This window comes from Garra rufa, chromosome 1, assembly GCF_049309525.1.
Source record: "Garra rufa chromosome 1, GarRuf1.0, whole genome shotgun sequence".
Lineage (NCBI taxonomy): Eukaryota > Metazoa > Chordata > Actinopteri > Cypriniformes > Cyprinidae > Garra > Garra rufa.
In genome coordinates this window covers 54,041,168-54,066,725 of record NC_133361.1, presented here as the reverse complement: position 1 = coordinate 54,066,725, position 25,558 = coordinate 54,041,168, and the positions used below count along the sequence as shown (strand labels likewise).

At 36.9% G+C, this 25,558-nt stretch overlaps 1 protein-coding gene and 1 non-coding gene across 2 annotated transcripts; both read left to right on the top strand.

Moving 5' to 3' along the window:
• Positions 1–201: 201 nt before the first annotated feature.
• Positions 202–25,261, top strand: LOC141317629 (transportin-2-like). The gene is made up of 24 exons (XM_073833151.1): positions 202–300; positions 1,886–1,961; positions 2,112–2,261; positions 5,512–5,618; positions 5,850–5,983; positions 6,088–6,169; positions 8,730–8,852; positions 8,942–9,060; positions 10,107–10,167; positions 10,358–10,529; positions 10,743–10,895; positions 11,978–12,203; positions 12,334–12,505; positions 12,589–12,675; positions 12,766–12,873; positions 12,960–13,118; positions 18,564–18,651; positions 18,781–18,879; positions 18,984–19,079; positions 19,279–19,354; positions 19,477–19,576; positions 20,994–21,068; positions 22,520–22,663; positions 22,747–25,261. The coding sequence occupies exons 1-23, from the start codon at positions 202–204 to the stop codon at positions 22,625–22,627; spliced, it is 2,670 nt and encodes an 889-aa protein (XP_073689252.1). The 3' UTR covers positions 22,628–22,663; positions 22,747–25,261.
• On the top strand, positions 10,216–10,282 carry LOC141291767 (small nucleolar RNA SNORD41). Its single transcript, XR_012340381.1, has one exon. It is a non-coding gene; the product is annotated as a small nucleolar RNA SNORD41 (small nucleolar RNA).
• Positions 25,262–25,558: the final 297 nt, after the last annotated feature.

Genomic DNA, 25,558 nt, shown 5'->3' with positions numbered 1-25,558 from the left:
ATACACAATGTGAAAAAAAAAAGTTTGCAGTGCACAATATGCAAGATCGTAGTAGTGGACTAAATTGCTCTGCAGAAGTACACAGACCACAAAGTGGAAAAAGTTGTTTTGAACTCATAGGTGTTGCAAAATAGTTCTATATGAGGAAGTATTTTATTAAGTCATGAGGAGAGAGAATGTAATTGTGTCTTTATGCATAGGATGGAGTGGCAGCCGGATGAACAAGGCCTCCAGCAGGTCCTGCATCTCCTGAAAGACTCCCAATCTCCAAACACAGCCACACAGAGAGCTGTGCAACAGGTATCCTCATTTAGAAAGCCTAGTATTAGCTGGCAGTTGCCATATGCAACTTTTTTTTTTTTAAATACAGATAACAGTGTGACAAAGATGTTTTAGTAAATGGAAATACTGATGTCATTACATAAATTTACGGCTTTGTTTATTTTAAGAACTTGTGAACTGTAAACCGCCAGGTTTCAAATGCACTCAATGGTTATCAGGCTTTTTCCACAGTGCAGTAATGTTTAAATACCTGTTAATGTGGCGTAACATGGAAAACAATTATCACCTGTGGGTCTTTTATTGACCTCTAGAGATTTATACGTGAATAAATAAAAAGCTGAATAAATGAACTTTCCATTTATGTATGGTTTGTTAGGATAGGACAATATTTAACTGAGATACAGCTATTTGAAAATCTGGAATCTGAGGGTGAAAAAAGTCAAAATATTGAGAATCACCTTTAAAGTTGTTCAAATGAAGTTCCTAGCAGTGCATATTATTTATCAAATTACATTTTGATATGTTTATGGTAGGATATTTAATACATTTCTTAATGGAACATAATCTTTACTTAATATCCTGATGTTTTTTGGCATAAAAGAAAAATCTATAATTTTGACCCATACATGTCTACCCAAGAATAGTTTTGTGGTCCAGGGTCACATATATACTATAAATACATTTTCATCTGCTTTACCAAAGTAGCATTAGTATACATGTTGAACTGCAACTTTATCTACAGTCAGTTACCATTTTTAGTACAGTAACCATGTGGTAATGTCATTTATCTTAAAGGAGACCTCTTATGCATCTTTTTACTATATGTAATCTAAGTCTCAGGTGTCTCTAGAATGTGCCTGTGAAGTTTCAGCTCAAAGTACCTCACACATAATTTGTCAATTTGAAAAAGCTTATTTTGAGTGGGAGCAGAAACGTGCTGTTTTTGTGCACGTTTCTTTAAATGCAAATGAGCTGCTGCTTCCCGCCCATTTTTCTAGAGTAAGGCTGTGCCTTTACAACTCATGCTTTTAATTGTCCAGTGCACTGAAATCATGCGTTTTAAACCATATTAGTTTAAACATCTGATATATAATTAAGTTCTCTTTCATGTCTTATTGCGCTTAAACTGTCAAATACGCACAAGTTTATGTTAAAAGCACACGAGTTACAAAAACAGTCGGTTATGTCTGTGAAGGTAAACAAACTGGGAAAGAATCACGTTTATATTAGATCTGTGTGGCAGTAGCGTAATATACAGTAAATAAATCAAGAAATCCACTGCTCTCTTGTCTCCTGAGGCTGGGACTCTAAATAGTGTTCAGTGCTCATCTGTGCAGCCAACGGCAGAACCGTTAGCATGCTTTGCTCAAACTTTTGCCATGGTGTTAGAACTGGTACATCGTTGTCACTTGCGAAAACAAAACGGCGGCACTGTGGGTAAAAACATGCAGATTTAGGGTGCGGCAATTGAGATCTCTTACCGCATCCTTTTTCACATTGTCTGTTCGTACATGCACTGGGGACCTGGTTATAGCACTTACAAATACATAAAAGGTCTGACTTTTATTTGTCAACTTTAATTCTCTTTCATTTTAACTCGCAGAAACTAGAGCAGCTGAACCAGTTTCCCGATTTCAACAACTATCTCATCTTTGTCCTGACGAGGCTGAAAACTGAAGGTGGGTGTCTGGGTTTATTTTTGTGTGAAGATCATCTCATAGCATTTGTTAAATCGTATTACTCATGTGGGTTGTTCCGTGAGGGTTTCAGACAGTCTTTATGTATGACTGATTATGTAACTGTCTGTTTCCTTTCTTCATGCTTCACAGATGAGCCCACTCGATCGCTCAGCGGTCTGATTCTGAAGAACAACGTGAAGGTTCACTATCAGAACTTCCCTCCTGCAGTCGCACACTTCATCAAGCAGGAATGTTTAAACAACATCGGAGACCCGTCTCCTCTCATCCGTGCCACTATCGGTGAGTCTCTCAGCTTGGCCTAGAATAAGCCAAGCATCTCAATGAACTCGAATGTTAGTGGCTAGAAATTGCATTTTGTGAACGCAGTCTTTATAAAAGGGATAGTTCAACCAAAAAATGAAAATTCTGTCAAATTACTCACTCTCAAGTCGTTCCAAACCTGTAAGCCCTTTGTTCATTCTCAGAAGACAAATTAAGATATTTTTGATGAAATCCAAGAGCTTGCTGACCCTGCAAAGAAAGAAACACAACTGACACGTTCAAGGGCCAGAAAGGTAGTGAGAACATTGATGAAATAGTCCACGTGACATCAGTGGTTCAACCAAAATTTTATGAAGCTGCAAGAATATTTTGTGCAAAGAAAATGAAAATACGTGTTGTGGTTTTTTTGGTGAACACACGTCGAAGACTAACAGTGAAGAGAAAGTTATTTTTGTTTACTTTGTGCACAAAAAGTATTCTCGTATCTTCATAAAATTACAATTGAACTATTTATAGTGGCTATTTTCACTGTTTTAACAATGTTCTTACTAGGGCTGCACGATATTGGGAAAAAATTACATTGCGATATATTTTTTTCTTGCGATATATATTGCAATGTGTAAAAATTCATTTGTTCATCAGGTTGTTTTGAACTGCTTAAAAATCAAATAATAATTCAAGAATTGGGGTAATTTTGTAAGCATTTTCAAAGAATAAAAAATGTAAAAGTACAGTAGAATCAAAACCCTGAAATAAAATACTTTTTAAAGCTTATTTTGGGTGGTTTCATAAACAGTTTGACTCACCTTATTCACTGTCAATTCAGGCAATTCAAGGCTCTAATATGAAATTAATAATGAATGTTGCTTTTACCCTGATGAAAGGGAAATCAGCTTCTTCCTTTCACGAAAAACATTAAAAGCTTAGCCAAGATGGAGGAACAGCTAGCCGATCATAGCTGTTACAGGGATAACATTTTTTAGCAGCAGAGCTACTGCAAGCAATTTTTAGTTTTGGAAATCCATTTATCTTTGTTTATTTATCTTTGCTGAAACATGGTTGCTTAGCAACGGCAGACGCCACTGGAGCTCAAGTTACAGAGCGCTTTGGAAAGGAGGAGAAAGCGGCGCGCCTAGCGTTTTCCACGCGTTTTTAGGCGCGACATGTGAACGGTCCCTTAAATTCGTAGTGTTTCCGCGAGTTGTGGCAACAACTGCCAGGCACTCCCGACAAAGCACCTGTTTTTGGTCAGCAGCATCCTTTTTTTTATCCAAAATACTTCCATATGACTGTTGCGTTTCTTTTTGCGACCAAATCTTCCATTTCGGCGCTTTTCTCCTGTCCCGCGCTCATTTCGCCATGCGCACGCAGAGACTGCATGCATGAAGTAGGTGAAGCAACGTGTGCATTGTAGTTTTTAAAGAACCCTTATACATGAGTTAATTACTTTATTTTAGACAAATATAGATCCGTGAATAGAAAGTTTAGAAATATAGAAAGTACATTTTTAAATCAGACACACATTTTTTTTTTTTTTGCCCTGCATCGTGACTGCCACGATGTGACTAACGCGCATGCGTACATCGCGATGACGATGCTGAAACGATCTATCGTGCAGCCCTAGTTCTTACTACCTTTCTGGGCCTTGAATGTAGGGCTGTCGCGATAACCGCAATACCGCGCTATTGACGTGCATAACCGCAGAGGAATGCAACAACCGCAGCAACCGCGATATTTGCCTGTTTTCTTTTTTCCTAAGGATTTGCCCTTCTCACTTAATGCCTGTGCGCTGAATATTAAATTAGTAATAAGTTAGTTATGATAACATAATGTGTTTATTATGAGGCTCAGTAGATATGCACTTAACAAGCCTAAACAGACAGCGAATGAGAGAGAGATCGACTGAGCATGTGCGATTACCTGCGTCTGTCTTTCAGATCGAGTCAGGTATGTATGTGAAACTAGCTTGTCATGTCCAAGGAAAGTGAAATCTCTGTATTAACATCGGTGCTCTGCTGGTCAGCTGAGCCTTTAAAAGTGGCGATTAAAGTTAAAATGATTTCAACATCGTGTTTCATTACGTCTCTCTTTGAATAAATAAGCATTTTTGAACGTATAGTTGAATGAACGGATTAAAGACTTACTCAAAGATAGTCTCTTGCCTCCATCTTGTGGCGTAACGATGAAACTGCACTGACTGACAGCTCGCCTAAAACACGCAGGTGAAATACTGACAGAAAGTCTCTCGTCCAGTCAGACTCGAGGGTGCGCGCTAACTGTTATATACACGAAGATTTCAGATGCAAAGCCTCTAAGTATGTCTGACATTTTTCTTCAAAATTTGCATTTCTTACTGGCTAGGTTTCTATGTAAGTACTGTTTACTTCACTTCATATATCAACGCGATTTGGTTTCGGTTTATTGATTTCTGAATATGACCTTACATTGTAACAGCCTACACACAATTATATGGCGGTAATACCGCATACCGCGCTACTGAGCCACTCAAAATTACCGCAAGGGAAATTCCTTAACCGCGACAGCCCTACTTGAATGTGTCAGTTGTGTTGCTGTCTATGGGTCAAAGAGCTCTTGGATTTCATCCAACATATTTTATTTGTGTTCTGAAGATGAACAAAGGCCTTATGAGTTTGTTTTTGTAACATGTTTTCAGCAATACGTTTCTAACACTTATGTGTTTAGAAACAGTTGTCTGAATTGCCTTTACACAGACTTGCAGGACTGTTTGATGAATAGGAAGTTCAAAAGAACATTTATTTGAAAAAGTAGAACTTGGTAACTATAAATGTCTTTACTGTGACTTTTGATAAATTTATGTGCAGTCAGTGCACATATATCAATTTTATATTTGTAACCTTGACCACAGAACCAGTCTTAAGTAGCATGGATATATTTGTAGCGATAGCCGACAATATATTGTATGGGTCAAAATGATTGATTTTTCTTTGGGGAAAAAAATATTGATATTAGGATATTAAGGTCCTACCGTAAATATATCAAAACATATTTTTTGATTAGTAATATGCGTTGCTAAGAACTTAATTTGGACAACTTTATAGGTGATTTTCTCTTTATTATTTTAATTTTTTTTATTTTTTGCACACTCTGATTCCAGATTTTCAAATAGTTGTATCTCAACCAAATATTGTCCTATCCTAACAAACCATACATCAACGAAAAGCTATTCATTCAAATTTCAGATGATGTATACATCTTAATTTCAAATTTCCTGTCTCTCTGTGTTCAGGTATCCTCATCACAACGATTTCCACCAAAGGCGAGCTGCAGACATGGCCGGAGTTGCTGCCTCAGCTGTGCAACATGCTCAATTCAGAAGACTACAACACCTGTGAGGTCAGTATGTTTTCTTTTTGCTCTTCACAGCTGTCTTAACTTAGACCTTTCTTTGTTCTCTCACTCTTTTATCCTGCTCTTCCCCTTCTATTTTGTGTACAATTTTCTTACGCAAATGTGTTTGGAAATTATTCAAGACGTAGGCAAAGTAGCCACGATGCTTTCTGAATCAGATCTGCAGATGTCCCTGAGTTGTGTGACTTATCTTAGTTTGTTCTCATGCACACGCAGGGCTCATTTGGAGCTTTACAGAAGATCTGCGAGGACTCATCTGAGCTCCTGGACAGTGACGCTCTCAACCGACCCCTCAACATCATGATTCCCAAGTTCCTGCAGTTCTTCAAACACTGCAGCCCCAAGATCAGGTAAGTCTGCGAGAGAATGGATGGAGTTATTTTTCAAATGTCTCACTAAATTGTTCTGGAACAAAGCGTATGGAAATCGAATGGTGGTTCATGTGTGTGTTTAGGTCTCATGCTATTGCCTGTGTAAACCAGTTTATCATCGGAAGAGCGCAAGCCCTGATGGACAACATTGACCCCTTTATTGAGGTACCTGCAGTTTGAACGTGATTGATTTAATAAATAAATTTGCATGTCACCTCGGCCATGAAATGGCAATTTCTGTGATCCTATGAACTTGATGGTCAAGTGGTCAGTCACATGATCTTCATATGTGACCCTGGACCACAAAACTAGTCGTAAGGGTTTTATACATCATTTGAAATTTGAATAAAAAAAAGCTTTTCATTGATGTATGGTTTGTTATGCAGGGTTCAGAGAAGGTGCTTAAAGTACTTGAATTTAACTTTTTGAAATTTAAGCCTGGGAAAACCCTTGAAAATGGCAGTATTCCTGAAGAGGTATTTGAAGTATATTGAAAGACGTTGAAAGTGTTTAGAATGTGTCTTTAATATCTTTTCAAGCAAAATTCACACAATTAACAAAAAACAAAATGCTTTTTTCACTTATTTCAATTAAAACTAGTAAGAAAATGCATAAAAATAAAGCTAGCGAGCTAAAGCAGTAGTAGCACTGACAATGTCATGTAAACATTGCTGAAGACGTGAAAAGAGGAACAGATGAACTGAATCAATTGAGTGAGTCATTTACACTAGAACCACTCCAGTTGATTCAAACTTGTAACTTTGATCATTCATTTCAAGTGATTCAATAGCAAAAACCGGATCAAATTACAAAAGCCACTGTTGAATTTTGACATTGCTTGTAATGATTTTAAAAAGCATGTACTGATGGGTTTTTCAAAACCACAAATCAGTTAAACCATAGCGTCGCAAAATGATTAACTGTTTCGAAGTGCTCCAGTTGGATCGCATATTGTGAATTATTTGATTTAGACCGGGACTTTGGAGTGGTTTCGCGAATCATTTGATTTAGATTTGAACTTTGGTGTAGGTTCGCAAAATATTTGATTCGGTTTGGGACTTCAGAGTAGGGGTGGGCGGTACACCGGTGTCATAGTCAGCACCGGTGTGACATTGCGCCACGACATGGATTTTCTAATACTGTCAATACCGTAAAAAACAATGTGCCTCAAACGGCTGCATTTACATCAATAATAGCTAATTCTAAATTAGCCATAAAATTTTCTTCAAACGTTCAGTTGTGGTCTGAATACCTGTCCTTATACTATATATCTTGTTGTAAATAAAGTAAAACATTCGTATCAGCTTTGCAGGTGGTAGGTAAAAGGGGAGTGGCCATTAAACAACTGGTAAAAAATCGTGAAGAAAAGGTTGGGCCTGTAGCCTATACCAGGGACGGAGTGGCAATCGGGACGACCAGGACTTCTCCCGGTCTGCCGGCCGAAAGATTTATACAGCGGATCACAAATTGAGCGGGCGCGAGGCGAACTAATATTGTATATAATTTTCGCACTTTTAACTGAGTGCTCCCGCTGTTTACTTTTACTTTCGATTTTTCTTATAATAGATATTTGTCAGTGAGTACAAGATTGCAGCAAATCCTCCAGTCTATTTTTGTCATATCTCTTTACATTCGACCCGTGATCATTCAAATCTAAAGGTCATTGTACACTGAGTCCGATTTTCGTATGCATTTTTTTTTTTTTTTTTTAGTTTTCTCATATTCGCCATCCTTATCAAAATGCTTATGCGAAAATGCAGAAAATCAAACACGATCCGAATTTTTTTTTATGACAGACGAAAGTTTCAGTGTGTAAGAGGCAGTGTGTAAACTCGATTAACATAACCTGTATTTTTTTTTTTTTACGTGCAAAAATCTCAGACGAAAATTTGGTACTCATGTGTGCAATGACATTAACTCCAGCAGCTGGTGTTGGATGCAGGGTTGCCAAGTCCTCGTTTTTTCCCCACAGAATTGGTCTACTTTTAAACTGTTGCCATGGGTTGATTTCCCCCAGTTATTTAAAGGTTTTAAATTTTGCAGAAATTAAATTTCAATAAAATATTTTTTGTTTTGTTACCACTAATCATCGATCATTTCACTAATTAATCAATAAGACTTTGAGTTATACATATTCTAGCAAATAAAGGTCACTTCAGTTTTTGAAAATCTTATGTAATTACAATTATTATACAATAAATTGGTAACACTTTAAAATAAAGGTTCATTAGTTAACATCTAATAATAAACAATATTCCCACAGCATTTATTGATATTAATGTTAATTTCAGCATTTACTACTGCATTATTAAAATCACAAGTTACGTGACTGGGCTTTACTGGAGCACCGAACTTGTGCAAACATCTACATCACTTTCACACCGCTGTCAGGTTTTGTTTAGTTCGTTATTGAGAGGAAAGTGTGCAGCATATATTTACATATTCATCCAAACTCTGGTTCAGGTTTGGCTGCATTTGCTCTGGTTTGCTCTAAAGTGCTGTCTTCTCTTGAATTGCATCAGAATTTACGTTACAGTTTTGCGCTACAGCGCCACACTGGTCAAACCGCATTATTGCAGGCTCTTCCATTAGGTCATGAGATTAAACAACTACTCAACAACAGAAAGATTTGTAGAATAATCATTTCAGCCCAATATCAGCCAAATATGGCCATTACTGCAATTCCGTTGTTTTAATCGGTTTTCCTCCTCGCCTGTTATTCCAGAGTCTGTTTGCGCTGGCCGCAGATGAGGACTCGGAGGTGCGGAAGAACGTGTGCAGGGCTCTGGTCATGCTTCTGGAGGTGCGAGTGGACCGACTCATCCCTCACATGCGCAGTATCGTTGAGGTGAGATGAACTGCCCCTGTCTTGATGACACAGAAGTGGTGTAGATCTTGAACAGTCAGAGATGCTGATGATGTTGACTGTTTGTGCAGTACATGCTGCAGCGCACACAGGACCCTGATGAGAACGTGTCTCTGGAGGCCTGTGAGTTCTGGCTTACGCTGGCTGAGCAGCCCATCTGTAAGGACGTCCTGTCTGGACATCTCGCACAGTAAGTGACCTTTCCTTTGTCTTGTAAAAGTCTATATAATGGGTTCACTTGGCGCTTAAACGCACCGGGTCAGTTTAATACATGAACATAACAAAATATGTGATTGCAAAGCAATCAGAAAAAAAGGCTTTACATGCAATTTTCCCCCAAGTCCATAACATGTAAATTCATACAAAAATGCAAATTAATAATATTGGCCACAAATGCGACCATTTTAGTCGAAGGCTGGAGCCCTGAGACATTCAAATAACTGCAGTATAGCAGAATCTCTACCAATTGACATTTTTGTTTTTGCACGGTATTTAGCAACTGAACTTCCTGCCTGTTGCCATATGCTTTCATTCGTTGCTTAATTGTCAGATGCTTTTATAATTTCATTAACACCCCAGTGACTATTGCATCCATCTACACTACTAGTCAAAAGTTTTTGGACAATAAGATTTTTAATGTTTTTAAAGAAGTCTCCTCTGCTCATCCAGCCCTTTTTTTATTTGGTCTAAAATACAGCAAAAGCAGTAATACTGTAAAATATTTTTAGTGTTTTAAATAACTGCTTTTTATTTGAATAAATTGAATAAAATGTAATTTTTCAGAATTCTTTGAATAGAAAAATCTAAAGATCAGCATCTATCTGATATTACAAAAAGCTTTAATAACATTATACACATTATTTTGTAAAACATTGTCTTTCAAAAGCACTTTTTTTTTTTTGGAAAGAAATTATAGAAACTTGAGAATTCTACGCCGCTGTTTTTAACAATAATGTAAGCAGCATATTAGAATGATTTCTGAAGCATCATGTGACTGGAGTAATGTTGCTAAAAAATCATGAATACATAACTTTTCTATTTGAATACATTTTAAAATGTAATTTTAAATAGTGAATACATTTCAAAATCGTACTGTTTTTGATGTGCTTTGGATTGAATATCAGGCTTGGTAAGCAGAAGAGACTTCTTTAAAAACGTTAAAAATCTTACTTTTCAAAAACAGTTGACTGGTAGTGTATACCAAATATCCTGATGTTCAGTGTTGACTTTTTTTAGACTGGTTCCTGTTCTGGTGAACGGGATGAAATACTCTGAGATTGACATCATTTTGTTAAAGGTTGGTTACTTCACTTTACTTCACAACAACTTCTACACCAGCCTTTCCTTGGGTGTGACGATAACATTATCCCTGATTTTCTCTGATTTTCAAGTATTCATACTGTCTGACCCACAGCCTTCAACTCAGTCATTGCTGTCTAAATTTGGCTGTTCAGTTTCATCACACTGATGTTCTGCTTCCTGTATAGGGTGACGTGGAGGAAGATGAGGCCGTGCCAGACAACGAGCAGGACATAAAGCCACGCTTTCACAAGTCTCGTACGGTCACCCTTCGGCACGAAGGTGATGAAGGCGAAGAAGGAGAGGAGAGTGAAGAGGATGATGACGATGATGACGACAGTCTGTCTGACTGGAATCTACGTAAGTGTCTTGTATTAAAAAAAACAACCTGATGCTGAGGTTTGCTCACATATTTGGTGTTTACTGTGGAGATGATTACACTCAATTTTGTGATTGTCAGTGATGTATTCTACTCATACTGTCTGATCCACAAAAAGCTTTCAAAGCTTTTAGTTGAATTGGAGCTTGGAGAAACATCTAACCCCATCTATTACATGTGCGTTTCCTCCATAGGCAAGTGTTCAGCAGCCGCCCTTGATGTCCTGGCAAACGTGTTTCGGGATGAGTTGCTGCCTCACTTGCTTCCAGTGTTGAAGGAGCTGCTGTTCCACCCGGACTGGGTTGTTAAAGAGTCTGGCATCTTGGTGCTGGGAGCCATTGCTGAAGGTATGGGACAATGAATGCATGGAGGTGTAAAATTGAACTCTCTTTGCTCTAAATCTAGGCTTTTGTATGTCAAAAGTTTACACCCCCCTTTCAGAATCTGCAAAATGTTTATTTTTTTTCCTAAATAAGGGATCGTACAAATGCATGTTTTTCATTTAGTGCTGACCTTAAGATATTTCACACAAAAGACATTTACATATAGTCCACAAGAGAAAATAATAGGTGAATTTATAAAAATGACCCCATTCAATGATTTTTAATACCGTGCCTTTACCTGAATTGATCCACAGCTGTTTTGTTTAGTGATATTTGTTAATGAGTCCCTTGTTTGTCCTGAACAGTTAAACTGCGCGCTGTTCTTCAGAAAAACCCTTGTTTTTGTGTATTTGAACCCTTTCCAACGATGACTGTATGGTTTTGAGATCCATCCTTTCACACTGAGGGCAACTCAGGGACTTGTATGCAACTGCACCTTATATGCAAAAACAGTCACTGATGCTTCAGATGGAAACACGATGCGTTAAGAGCCGGGGGAATTTGAAGATCATGGTAAATTTAACTTTTGTCTTCTGGAAAACATGCATCTTCTGTCGCCTCTGAAGGGCAGTACTAAATGAAAAAGTATGATTTTTAGGCAAAAAGAAAAATTTACACATTCTGTTCAAAAGTTTTCACCCCCAGCTCTTAATGCATAGTGTCTCCTTCTGGAGCATCAGCGAGTGTTTGAATCTTCTGTAATAGTTGCATATGAGTCCCTCAGTTGTCCTCAGTGTGAAAAGATGCATCTCAAAATCATACAGTCATTGTTGGAAAGGGTTCAAATACACAAAAATGCTGGAAAACCAAAGAATTACTGGGAGCCAAAGGATTTTTCTGAAGAACAGCATATTTTCAAATGTAACTTACTCCTTTTATGCAAAGCTAAATTTTCAGCATTCAGTCTTCAGTGTCACATGATCCTTCAAAAATCATTATAAAATGCTTATTTGCTGCTCAAGAAACATTTCTTACTATCTGTGTTGAAAACAAATCTTTATATGGTAGTATGACTACTCTAAACTCATCCTCTTTATTGTCCTCAGGCTGTATGCAGGATATGGTTCTGTACCTGCCGGAGTTAATTCCTCACCTGATCCAGTGTCTCTGTGATAAGAAAGCACTGGTCCGCTCCATCGCCTGCTGGACTCTGAGCCGCTATGCACACTGGGTGGTCAGCCAGCCGCCAGACTCCTACCTCAAACCCCTCATGACAGAGCTGCTCAAACGCATCCTCGACAGCAACAAAAGGGTCCAAGAGGCCGCCTGCAGGTACGTTTGGTGAAAACCCACCATAGATAGATTTTTGTGGTGCTTTTCAATCTTTTTCTTTCAGTCTGGATGGTGTTTGTGAAGATTTATTGGCACGATGAGCTAATCCTGGGGTTTTTCCTTCCATCAGTGCATTTGCGACTCTGGAGGAGGAGGCCTGTACAGAGCTGGTTCCCTACTTGAGCTTCATTCTGGACACACTGGTGTTTGCCTTCAGCAAGTACCAGCACAAGAACTTGTTGATCCTCTATGACGCCATTGGAACTCTTGCTGACTCTGTCGGACACCATCTTAACCAGCCGGTAAGATCACTGTGCATTTGAGTGTTTAAAGATGAAAATGTTCAGTATGTTTCATTATTAAATGTAACCGTTTTGTTTAACAGGAATACATCCAAAAGCTCATGCCGCCTCTTATTCAGAAATGGAATGAGTTAAAAGATGAAGACAAGGATCTGTTCCCTTTATTGGAGGTATAGTTTTACGACTTTGGGAATTTCATGCATCAAAATCTGAAATGTTTAAGAATTTTTTTTTTTTTAAGTCACTTTTTCTTCTTGTAGTGTCTGTCTTCAGTAGCCACAGCACTACAGAGCGGCTTCCTGCCCTACTGTGAGCCGGTTTACCAGCGCTGTGTCACCCTGGTTCAGAAGAACCTTGCTCAAGCCATGGTCAGTTGACATCAACAGCTGTAGCATGTTGTCTTTTTTTTTTTGCTTCATTTATTTAGATTTTGATGTTTTTTCTGTTGTTGCAGATGTATACTCAGCAGCCTGACCAGTACGAGGCCCCTGATAAAGATTTCATGATTGTGGCCCTCGATCTGCTCAGCGGTCTGGCTGAGGGACTTGGAGGTCATGTAGAACAGCTGGTCACTCGCAGCAACATCATGACCCTGCTCTTTCAGTGCATGCAGGTATGGTATATTAAATCAATGTATTTTAAATATTATAATATAATATTTTATTAATAACGATGATAAATATTTGATTTATAACTATCATTGTTAATAAAATAATTGTGACCCAGGACCACAAAACCAGTCACAAGGTTTTTTTTTTATCTAATACAATTTTAGTATTTATTCAATATATGTAAATATTTCATCTATTTTATTTCATATATTTATATTTAAATTAGGGCCGGGACTCGATTAAAAAAATTAATCTAATTAATTAGAGGCTTTGTAATTAATTAATCGAAATTAATCGCATTTTAATCGCATATAAATATTTGACCTGAGAACAGTGAGAAGTAAGTTTTTTCATATGGATTTTTAGTATACCATTGAATAATGACTGAATACATAAACTTAAGCAACAAAATATTGTTTATTTTTGTTCAACCAAGTCCAACAGACCAGTGCAATATTGCCATTAAGTGTAGCAATAGGATACAGTGTTTCCTAGGGATGTAACGGTATTGTAAATACCGTCGTACCGCAATAGCAAATTTTTTCGATACTACCGTGGTCGCATGACTCGATAAAACGATAGGTCTTCTGAGAAAAGTTTGCTCAGGCGAATGGAGCGAACGGGAGGTATCGGGAACTACAATTCCCATCAGCCCAGGCGTGGCCATCATCCTTTGCGGTCTGTTGTGATTCTGAATGGAGGGAGGAGCGGATTTTTGAAAAGACGGAGCGTCTTGGTTTTAACTCGCTCCAAGACCGCTCCACCATCGCTCCATCATGAGAACAATTCACGCCAACTGACCGTAATATAACTGCATATTAAGCAGGAATTCACATGCTAAACATATTTCGCTTGATAGAGATGGATCACTCAAATCAGAAATAATGTGAAGGCTATGATGACGGCAATGGACATCATTTTCACACGCAATCACTCTGTTAATGCATTAAAACAAATGTAATGGTATCCGATTTCGAATGAGCAGAAATTTGTACGAAATGCAGCGATCCATAAGTAAAATAACTGACGAAAATGTGTTTTTATTTTCATTACAAACTTTGCACTGCATAAAGCAGCAATTATACTCTTTTAATGCTGATGTTATTAGCTTGGTATGTGGTAGGAACAAAGTTTGCACACTAGTGTTCCAAACTCTCCTGTTATTTTATTTTAGGATTTATTTTAATACAAGTTATGAACAGGACCGTTATATTTCAAACATTATTTCTGAATTTTTTTTGACGCGGAGCGGTGTTTCTGACATCAGTGAGCGAGGAGTGCAGCGGGAGCGGAAAATTGTGAACCCGGAGCGGAGCTGGAGCTGGAGCGGAGCGATTATTAAATGCACAGAGCGCGGAGGGGAAATTGTTGCCGCTCCACTCCGCTCACATACTCTGGTCCCAAGTGAGAGGGTTTTTTCTGTTGCAGGGGACATTGTAAATGCCCAGAGATCCCAGCTTTTACCAGATAATGTTAATATGCTAGATTTCCTTTAAAAAAAAAAACCTGTCTCTGCCTGAATAAGTGAGTGTGTGAGTGAATGAGGTGAGTGTTCTCAAATACTCATTCAGCACATTGGCCAGCTGCAATAAGTAGGCTGCTATTTCTATTTTTTTCTGAGTTTTCAAGAATACTAAATTGAAACTTTTTTTTTTTTTTTACATGGTTTAATTTTTTTGTTATTAAAATTGAAGTTCCTGTTTCAAAGTGATAGATGGCTAATTTGTATGCCATTGATATGTTCAGTGTTCGTGTAAACTGTTTAATAAGCACTTCTGGCACTTTTTTCGAGTCTCTTCATTAGTTTTGTTTTTCCTGTAAATGATTCAATAAATACCGTACCGTGACATTCATATCGAGGTATTACCGTACCGTGAAGTTTTGATACCGTTACATCCCTAGTGTTTCCTCTAGGTTTCCATACTTTTTTTTCTCGGTACTTTACCCTACTTTGTGTAATAACGAAAACATTTATTTCAGTAAAAAAAAAAAAAAATCTCTATTTTAACATTTTGAGCAATAGGGCTTTACAATCTTTTACTATTTTTTTTTTTTTTTTTTTAAAGAAATTCTTGTGTTTTAATTTTTCTCATAATCAAATGAAAGCATAAACATTTATTTATTTTTAATCAAATGAAAATTAAACCTTTTTAATTTTTGGCAAACAAACAGTGGTTTGCTGTTAAAATCAATAAATAATAATTTAACATTTAAATAATAATCGTAGTAGGGGTGGGCGATATGACCTAAAATTTATATCACGGTATTTTTCATCTTTTGAACGGTGACGGTATAATATCACGGTATTATGTTCCTGGTCCCTTCAATGCTGACAAATAAGAGTTGGTAGAGTGAATTCACTGAGATGTGGCTTCTCCAGTCAAGTCAATTTGCTTCATTGAACTGAAACCCCTGTGAGGTAGTGCCAATAGTTCAGCAAGTAATAATCATCAGCAAGATTTCTGTCTTTATTTGTATAGTGTCATCCATGAAAATGAGGCTCAGAGGTGCCATGAATGCAATCAAATTTATAAATTCATGTTGAGATTTAGTTTTTTTTTTTAATAAAATTTGGAATACACAAGTAGTATTTAAGATTTCAATAACTGAAAGGATCTGCCAGCAGGTGGCGGCAAGACACTGAAATTAATTACTGAATCGTATTGTTCATTTGATTCGTTTGAACACATGGTTCATTTAAGTGACTCTTTATGAATGCGAAATTGAATCATTTCACTAGATTAGTTTAAAAACGCACGTTCACTTATAAACGAAACACCGTTGTGTTTGATTGGAGAACGCATCTTCATTTAAACACAGCGGTGTGACTTATTCCAGAATAAATTTTGAAAATGAAACTGAGCAAAATCGGGTATAGTGTTATTCTCAGTAATGTAAGTCACTTAATAATAACTTGTTTATTTAACGGCTGTAGTAAATTAATATCTCATTTACAAACTCCCATAAAAATATTAAAAGCTGTCCCTCATCTTAGTTTGCGATATCACAAAGCTCTAGTATAATCAAAGACGCTCTCTGTACTGCAATCAATCTCTTATTTACTCTCTCTACACTTTGTTGATAGAAGGAATCGTGAGATATGACTGTGATACATTACTGTGCTGTGAACCTAGACGGGTCGGTCGGCGTTTGGCTTTCCGGTGCATTTAGAAATTACACAACAGGAACAAACCAGCGATCGTATTTATCTCCGCCATGGTCGATCGCACCAGTGTTGTTATTCGCGCGAGTGATGGGGAAACCTCCCGCGGATAAACTAGTGAGTGACGCCATGCGCATGGTGTGAACGCACCGACTATATGTGCGCACGTAATTGACAAACGGTCACAGGCAAATTAAACTTAGGTGTAGCTTATTATTTAGAATTAGCTATTATTGATGTAAATGCAGCCGTTCAAGGCACATAATTGATTTATTACGGTATTGACGGTATTAGAAAATCCATGTCGTGGCGCAATGTCACACCGGTGTTAACTATGATACCGGTGTACCGCCCACCCCTAAATCGTAGTATTTTTTTTCTACAATTAAGTGGTTAATCTTGTTGTTATATTTATTTTTTATCATATATATTGTTTTTTGTCAATTATTTAAATAGGAATATTGTTCTGTTTCATGTTAAACCGTACTTTTATTTTGACAGGTTGCCGTTAAGTTTCTGTGTGTAAAGTATGATATGATGCTAGTTTTCTCAAATGAAATGGTAAAAGTGACACTGACAGAAGCTTTGGAGATAGAGTCTATCTGTTCATGTGAGATGCAAACGCCAAAAATTAACGGGAGTATCACGCGTGCAGTAAAAAAAACAAAACAAAAAACGCGTCTCTGCCATTCTAACATACAGAGGCAAACGGTACATGCAGGATTCATATTAAAACTGTCTCTTTGCATTTCAGTTTTCACAGACACTAGTCCATATCGCGATTTGAATTAAGTGACAGACCAACTTTTGATTAATCAATCCAAAAATCGACGAATTTACGTGGCATTCCGCGCTATAGTAAATTCGGTTTTTATGAATGGAGTCCGCGATCCAGTCCGTGTTTTCTTGGAGGAGACATTGTAAACGCGCCCCCCTAAGATAATGGTAGGGGAAACACTGGGATATTTAGAAATATACTAGCCTTCATTTCAGAAATTCAGGTACCCTATAGGTAGGTAGAACTTCTGTAAAAGCATTGAGGTGATACATGAGGCTCGATGTGCTGCGGTGATATGCGCATTCCTTTGTCTGAACACTAGTTGGTGCTCCAGTATAATCGGTCCGCTGAAACTCATCCAGTGAGAAACGTTCCGCGGTGCAAAATTAAGTGCGATTAAAATGCGTTAAAATTTAACGCGTTATTTTTGTGTAATTAATTAATCTAAATTAACGCGTTAAAGTCCCGGCCCTAATTTAAATATTTCCTTGCTCTTTCTATGTATATATACTTTGATCAACTTTTTTTAATCCACTTCAAATGTTGACTACTGTAGTATAATTTCATACACTGTATTTCCAAAAGTATTGGGACACCTTCTAATGAACAGGTTTGACTACTTCCATGAGTACAAATATTAATGTTAAGCATATAATGGTATTCTAGGGTATTGTATGATTTTAATTTTGTAGCAACAGTTTGGACGGGACCCTTTTCTATTCTAACATGACAGTGCATCTGTGTATAAAGCAAGGTTCAAAAAGAAATGACTTGATTCAGTCAGTGTGGAAAAACTTGACTGTTGTGCATAAAGCCAAGTCCTAATCCCAGCTGAACACCTCTGGTGTGACTTTAAATGCAAACCTTGAGCCAAAAACTCATCTCCAAACCCCAATGACTTGTACATGTAGATACAGTAATTTTAGACTCTTCCAAAACAACAACAGAGATGGAAATACAGTTTTTAAATGATTTATGTTTCCATCTTTGTTGCCACAGTTTTAAAAAGTGCCTTTTTCTGTTCTAAAGAAAGTGGTGTCCTAATACTTTTGTCCATATAGTGTATGTACAAGTCATTGGTGTTTGGTGATTAGTTTTTGGCTCAAGGTCTGCATTTAAAGTCACGCCAGAGCTGGGATTAGGACTTGGTTTTACCAGATCAGTCAAGTTCTTCCACACTGACTGAATTAATAGGTTCTTTTTTAACCTTGCTTTATACACAGATGCATTGTCATGTTAGAATAGAAAAGGCTCCTGTCCAAACTGTTGCTATAAAACTGGAAACACAATCCCCTAGAATATTATTAAATACTTAAACATTAATATTTGTACTCATGGAGATTACTAAAGTAGTCAGACCTGTTCATTAGAAGGAAGTTCCAATACTTTTGGCAATATAGTGTATTTAACTTTGATATATTTAAACGCATTTATTTGATGAAGAAAATCGAATTGTCTGCTGTATCAACAAAGCCTAAAATATTTTTTTCCTGATTATAATTCAAGGACACCATGCCAGAAGTGCGTCAGAGTTCGTTTGCTCTGCTGGGAGACCTGACTAAAGCGTGTTTCCTTCATGTGAAGCCCTGCATCGGTAAGCTGCGCCCTTTGACTCATACTGAGTGAAGTCTGACACATGCCGAGCCGATTTCTCATGCTAGATGTTGCTTCTGTGTGTGTTGTGCTGGTCAGTTTGTCATTGGTGTCCGTTTACCCTCTCTAGCTGAGTTCATGCCTGTCCTGGGCCTCAATCTCAACCCTGAGTTCATATCTGTGTGCAACAATGCCACATGGGCCATCGGAGAGATCGCCATACAGATGGGTGAGCGTTTATGCACTCAGTTATAAGAACACAATTATTTGCATATCTGTTCTGTGTAATTTTGCACAGCCATTTGTTATATAATTTGTCTGGGGTTTTTCCAGGTACGGAGATGCAGCCGTTTGTGGCCTTGGTTGTTAATAACCTTGTGGAGATCATCAACAGACCTAATACACCCAAAACTCTGCTGGAGAACACAGGTAAATGAATACAGCAAGAATGCATGCAATCACCTGAGTGAAATCACACTGAACATATGATGAACTCTTTAACAGACATTCGAAATCTGAATAATCTGTGGAAAGTTTTGTTTTCTGATTACTTTAGTGTTGACGAATTTTTAACTTGAAACTTTGAAACCCACTCATATCCTTTTTTGTACTTGTGTGTGTGAAACAGCTATTACGATTGGTCGGCTGGGATATGTGTGTCCACAGGAAGTTGCCCCCATGTTGCCACAGTTCATTCGCCCTTGGTGAGATTGTGTGAACTATTTCTGGTTTCATGCTATTTTAACAATGAATTTGACTAAACTTTCTAAACTTCTGAAATAAATGGCTTTTTTTTTTTTTTTATGTGTTCCTTTTTTCAACTTAGGTGCACGTCGCTTAGAAACATTCGGGACAATGAAGAGAAAGACTCCGCCTTCAGGGGCATTTGTGTAATGATTGGGGTAAATCCTGGAGGAGTTGTACAGGTAAGAGGATATAGTGGAAATCATTCAAGATCAAATCAGTCATATAATTAAAAACTCATTTATTATATATTTTTAATATTTACTTGAGTTGATTTTAAACAATAGACAGACATAGTGAGATTAATGTATCCAATCATTTACAATAAATACAATAAAATAACTTTAGATATGATAAACTCTAAGACATTTAAAGGCATAGTTCACCCAAAAATGAAAATGACCTCATGATTTACTTGCCCTCAAGCCATCGTAGGTGTATACTGCCCTCCAAAGGCAAAATGCAGTAACTACGCGAACAATGAAACTGAGAAAAATGCCTTAAGTTTTTACAACAGCTAGTCAAACATGTTGACACTCTCGTTTCTCTGAACGTTTCTCTGAAACTGGACAAAATTAAACCAGGAGACTTTGCCACAAGACAAAACAGTTGTCACAAAGTCGATTTTAACCCTTAACGCAATTTTGACCAAATGTATAGTTACTGCGCTTTGCCTTTGGAGGGCAGTATATGACTTCTCTCTTTTCAGGCAAATACAATCAGTTATTTTAAAAATGTTCTGGCTCTTCCATACTTTATAATGTCAGTGAATGGCTGTTGAGATTTTTGAAGCCCAAAAAACTGCATTCATTCATCATAAAAAGTGCTCCACATGGCTCCCGGGGTTAATAAAGGCAGAATCGTTTGCGAATATTTGCGGATATTTTTCTTAACACAACGGTTCACTTTAAAAAGTTTTTATTAACCTCCTGGCGTTGAGTACTTTTTATGATGGGTGGATGCAAAATCTCAACAGCCATTCACTGCCATTATAAAGCTTGGAAGGGCCAGGACATTTTTAATACAACTCTTGATTGTATTCGTCTGAAAGTCATGTACACCTAGGATGACTTGAGGGTGAGTAAATCATGGGTAATATCATTTGTGTGTGAATGATTTCTTTAAGGTAAATTGATATATTTTAATTTAACTGCACTGGAAATTTGTTGAATTTATAACTCTTATCTAAATGTAATAATATTCATATTGTATAGCAATATCAGAAACAAAAGCAATATAAATATACAGTGTACATTCTCTGATGTACTTACTACCTAAAATAAAAAATTATATAATTTAGTAAATTTAAAATAAATAATAAATTGGGTTGTTGGGCTAAGGGCTGCATACTGTATAGCAATATTAAAAATAAAAGCAATAAATTAATTTGTGTAGAATTTTCTCTTTATTCTCTTATGTACTTCCACAAAATAGAAATAAAATGTATCTAGTTTAACCAGTTTAAATAAATAATGGGTTTGGATGAATGTTACCAATACTGTATAACAATTATTAAAATATTTATAAAAAAACATATTATATGAGTTGCTGGACTAAAAGTTACTGTTGTGGCTTTAATGCAACTTCTTTTGGATGCAGGACTTCATCTTTTTCTGTGACGCTGTGGCCTCCTGGGTAAATCCAAAAGACGATTTGAGGGACATGTTTTACAAGGTACATATGGTCTTTTTCTGTAACTAACAACTTTGATTTGATTTGTTTACAGTTGGCCAAGATGGAAGCACAATTGATCTGACCAATCATAACGATTCTGCCATTATGTCCAACTAACAAATCAGACATTAGGGATGAGATAATACACCTACCTCCTGATTCAATACTACCACAATCCTTTTTTTTTTTTTTTTTTTTTTCCTCTACAAGTATTGCGATTCGATATTGCTATTAGGGCTGGGATGATATGCTAGTCTGCCAATTCAAATGTTCAACAAAATGAGTGCTATGTTACTTTGCAAACTGTTTTAGTCATGTTTTCCTGGCAAAACAAATTTTACTTTGTTTACCGCAAAGTTTATTTTGGTCATCCTATTAAAAATAACATTAAAATTGGATCATTTTAGAGCTTTAAAGTGCTGGAAATAGTTATGTTAAGTGCTGGAAAGTCTTTTAAAAAGGTGTTTGAATTTCTTTCTCAAAGGAATACCACAACACCATGGTTCTAGTTCGCATTAATACTTCTGGTTTTCCGGCGTAAGTCAGATCTTTATAACAGAGAATTCTGGGCAGAATTTGAGTCTCACTAGATCTTACAGCAGCCATTTTCATTGTAATTTTCATTGTGTGGTGAATTCAAACACTTCTTACTGGATCTAGCAGCACTGTGCAGTAACAGCGTCACAAAATCAACTTGGCTCCCAAGTAAAGCTTTTTTTAAACTTGGACACTTGAACTGATAAATGATCCTTGCTGCGCAGCTAAAATGTAACGGTTTATTTTCTCTTTTTTCTGAGGTAAAAGAGGTAATTTAATTCTGAGGTAAACCAATTGATTTTTAAATGGTTTCAAAAAGAATTGTGATAGATGATTCTTTTTTTTTTCCTCCCACCCCTATCAGACAGGAGCATATATTTAACTTCTGTGGACTTAAACTTGAAATATTGTGTATTGACCTCTTTCCGCAGTTGAAATAAAGCATAAAATAAACGTGAATGAACATCAGAATGCATTTTAAGGAAAGAAGAAAAGACAGTTCGTTAATGTGTCAATTGATCTAATAAGGCAATACAGTGATCTGTCACTTTAAAGAGCCACAAAACTGTATTTATTGTTTGAATGTCTTGAAGACAACATTTTAAAGTCTAGACCTTGTTTCATACCAGAAGTAACCAGGGGGGGTGTTCCATAAAACAAGTTTACCAAATAAGTCAGGCTTATTTCAGTTAGTCTGACTTATGTTGAGCCAAATCAAGTCACAATAAGTCAGACTAACTAAAATAAGCCTGGCTTATTTGGTAAACTTGTTTTATGGAACACCCCTCTGCTCTGTCTTGTCTCTCGATGTTTGTCAGACATGGCAAAAGTAACTAAGAAGGGAGGGTTTTTGCGAAGGGTCAAATGTCTGTTTCAACAATTATTATTTTTTTTTTTACTTGTTTCTTTTCTAGATTTTGCACGGCTTCAAGGATCAGGTTGGTGAGGAGAACTGGCAGCAGTTCTCCGAACAGTTTCCACCACTGCTAAAGGAGAGGCTTTCAGCCTGCTACGGCGTGTAGAACGCCGCCCCTGCTGACATGGGAACCAACTATTAGGTCAGAATAACCTCAGTGATAAAGTAAAACATCACACTGAATCAGCTTTGGCCGTTTGTTGAAACTCTTTTTCTTGTTCGCAGGTCAAATCTACGGGAGGGTTACTGGGGAACTCATCCATGTCTGTTTGTGGGAACTACCTGCTGTTAGAGCCAAAGACGTGTGACGGTTTGCGATCTGGGGCGATCCCGCTTCCTCCGGCTCTGCGAAAGAGGATTTGAAAGAGTTAATGTGAAATCAACCTTCTTATTGTCACAGTTTGGCTTCTGACCTGCTCAGAATGGGAATGAAACCTGAAGCTCAGGGATCTGAGGGTTCGTTCAGGCAAGATTCACCAGCTGCTTTTTGGACAAAACGACGCCATTCAAATAGTCCAGCCTTAGCAAACGCCTGGCTTCTCAGCTAGATGTCAAAAGCACACAAAAAACACAAACTGCAGCGAGCGGCATACACGCTTAAGGCAAAATGTGCCTGAACAAATTATGTTTTCTTAAAGCGACAGATCACCCAAAAATGAAAAGTTTTACACTAATGTCACTCAAAACAAAAGTTATATCGTCTTTAAGATGTTGGATAGCACAATTGCTCTTTTACATTTAACAAAAAGTGCATTATAGCTGCAAAAAGTTAAGATTTTTAAAGTAGTTATGCAACTTTTCTGAAGCCATGCAGGGGTTTGTGTGAGAAATTGGCTGGAAGTAGTAGTTATTCGCTAAAAGTCTCGCTCAAGTCACTGTCTACTTTTGTGTTGGAGGGAAAATTTTCATTTTTGGGTGTACTTTTGTTTAAAAGTTGTTAATTCTATAACGTTTTTAGTTGGCTAATGACAGAAGCATGCAATCATAATGACGCATTCAGTACATATTTCTGAGTTTTCTGCCTGCTTGATTACTTTCCATGGCTCCACATTACATCGAGCTATATTTTCATTCCATGAACAACCTGCTTGCTTCATTTATTGCTGATAATTCTGCTGTAACCAGTAAAGAAACCATAACGGAGTTGCTGATTATATGATGGTCACGCAATGTTTCATTAAGCACATCTTTTGTTTCCTCATTTTTGCGCATAGCAAGAAAGGCAATGTGGTTTCTTGATTCAGTGACGAGTAATCTTTTTTTCCTTACTGATCGCTGTGATCTGTAGTCTGTATTTAAGCATTATTATTCCTTTTGTGCTGCAAACGTCACGTAAAGACTGATTTAAGAAAGCCTGCGCCAAGAATTCACTGTAGAGATGTTTGCCTCTGCTGCTTTTAAAATAAATTCTAGGGAGTTAAAGAACTATAACGCTTAAGGAACTTTAGTTAGTGGTGTTATTGATATGCACTTTCTCTTATAACGACTGTCGGGTTCCCCCTCAAAGCTTGGGAATCTAGTGTAGTTATGAAGGCCGTTTTGTTAGGAGTAAGAACGCTTGGCTTGTATAAGGACAATCTAATTATCACATGAGAGAAAAAGCTATTTCTTTAATGAGCTTAAATTTAACACTGAGGAGTATAATTTTAGCAAAGAAAACTAACCTGTGTTAATAGCATGTAATGGTGTAAGATTCTCCAGTCTACAGTCAACACGATATGCAATTGACTAATGAATTGTGGAAAAACATACAGTATAGAATCAGGAGCGCAGTGTTAGTGAGTCCAGCTTAACTTAAAATAGTAAAACAGCATTTGATTTTAAGTATAACGTCATTGGAAGTTTGTCATTCTGTGTCGATGGGGTTTAGAGTTTAGGAAAGGTTTCCCAAATCGTTTTTCCTTATTTTTAGTCGTTTTGATCCTACTTTAGCCGTTGTCGTGGTTTTAAATGCCTGTTTAAGCAATATGCATGTTCATCTCTAAATGACAGTTGCGTCTAAAGGTTTCTTCTCTCATTAAACACTAGCTCTGACAATCTCATTTTTAAAATGTATACTTCTTTTGTAAGCTGCTCCACCCTTTAGGGTTTTTTTTTTTCTTTAATGTTTTTTTGTTTAGATTTATTTCACAGATTTGGTAAGCAACCCTGTTAGACATTTTAATTCAAAAGAATTTAAGTGGATATTGTGGTCAGGTTTTAAAATCATGCTGTATTTGTAAGTATTTAGAATTGGTTATCTATCTAAAACTGTCGAATGGAATAGCGTCACTTTCTAAATGATTAATGCACTGATGCATTTGCTCCTGTTACTGTAATGACAATATGCTGCCAAGCAGACCTGTGTTCCACCAAGACCTTATTTTTTTATTTTAATTTGATTTTTTTGTTTTTTTTTTACTTTTTGCATTTTATTTAAATGATTTTAAGTATTTTTGTTTAAGTGTTTAATATACTTTTGTTTAATATATTTTGTTTTGTGCACATGCACAAAATCTTTTTAGACTTTAAAAGTTTTCCTTTTGGTTTCTTTTTGTTTTAAAGAATTTTATTTGTTTTTATTTAGACATTTTGCGATTGAGAAATGCGTTTAGCTTATGATTTTCAGAAAGTCTGCTGATGCATTATGATGTTTTTCTCACCCTTCCCACTCCTCAGTTTCGATGTCGACTTGTTTTTCACTAATCACCTTTCTTTGAATTCTTTGAATGGGGAAATAAACATTTTCTGTCTAATTAAATCTGTGTGGTCTGATTTTCTCCTTTAGCTGTCTAGATGTTGACATAATGGTCTAGACAAACTCAATGCATACACCTAGTGACTTTATTGTTCACTTTATTGCCAAGACATTTCATTCTGTGCTTTACTGCATTCAAGTGTAAGGTATTAGTTAAACAGACTGTTACTGTCACATTAAGTTCCATTTTAGCAATTGGTATTAATATACTAATTACAAATAAGATACTCTTGAGCTTCCTAATCATTATAATATATACAGCTGAGGTCAAAAGTTTACGTACACCTTGCAGAATCTGCT

Bases quoted from the DNA above. Each gene is read 5' to 3' on its own strand.
- LOC141317629 (XM_073833151.1), top strand. From the start codon at position 202: ATGGAGTGGCAGCCGGATGAACAAGGCCTCCAGCAGGTCCTGCATCTC. The intron at 8,853-8,941 runs GTGAGATGAACT...CTGTTTGTGCAG, and splicing joins ACATGCGCAGTATCGTTGAG to TACATGCTGCAGCGCACACA. The intron at 18,652-18,780 runs GTAAGCTGCGCC...TACCCTCTCTAG, and splicing joins TCATGTGAAGCCCTGCATCG to CTGAGTTCATGCCTGTCCTG.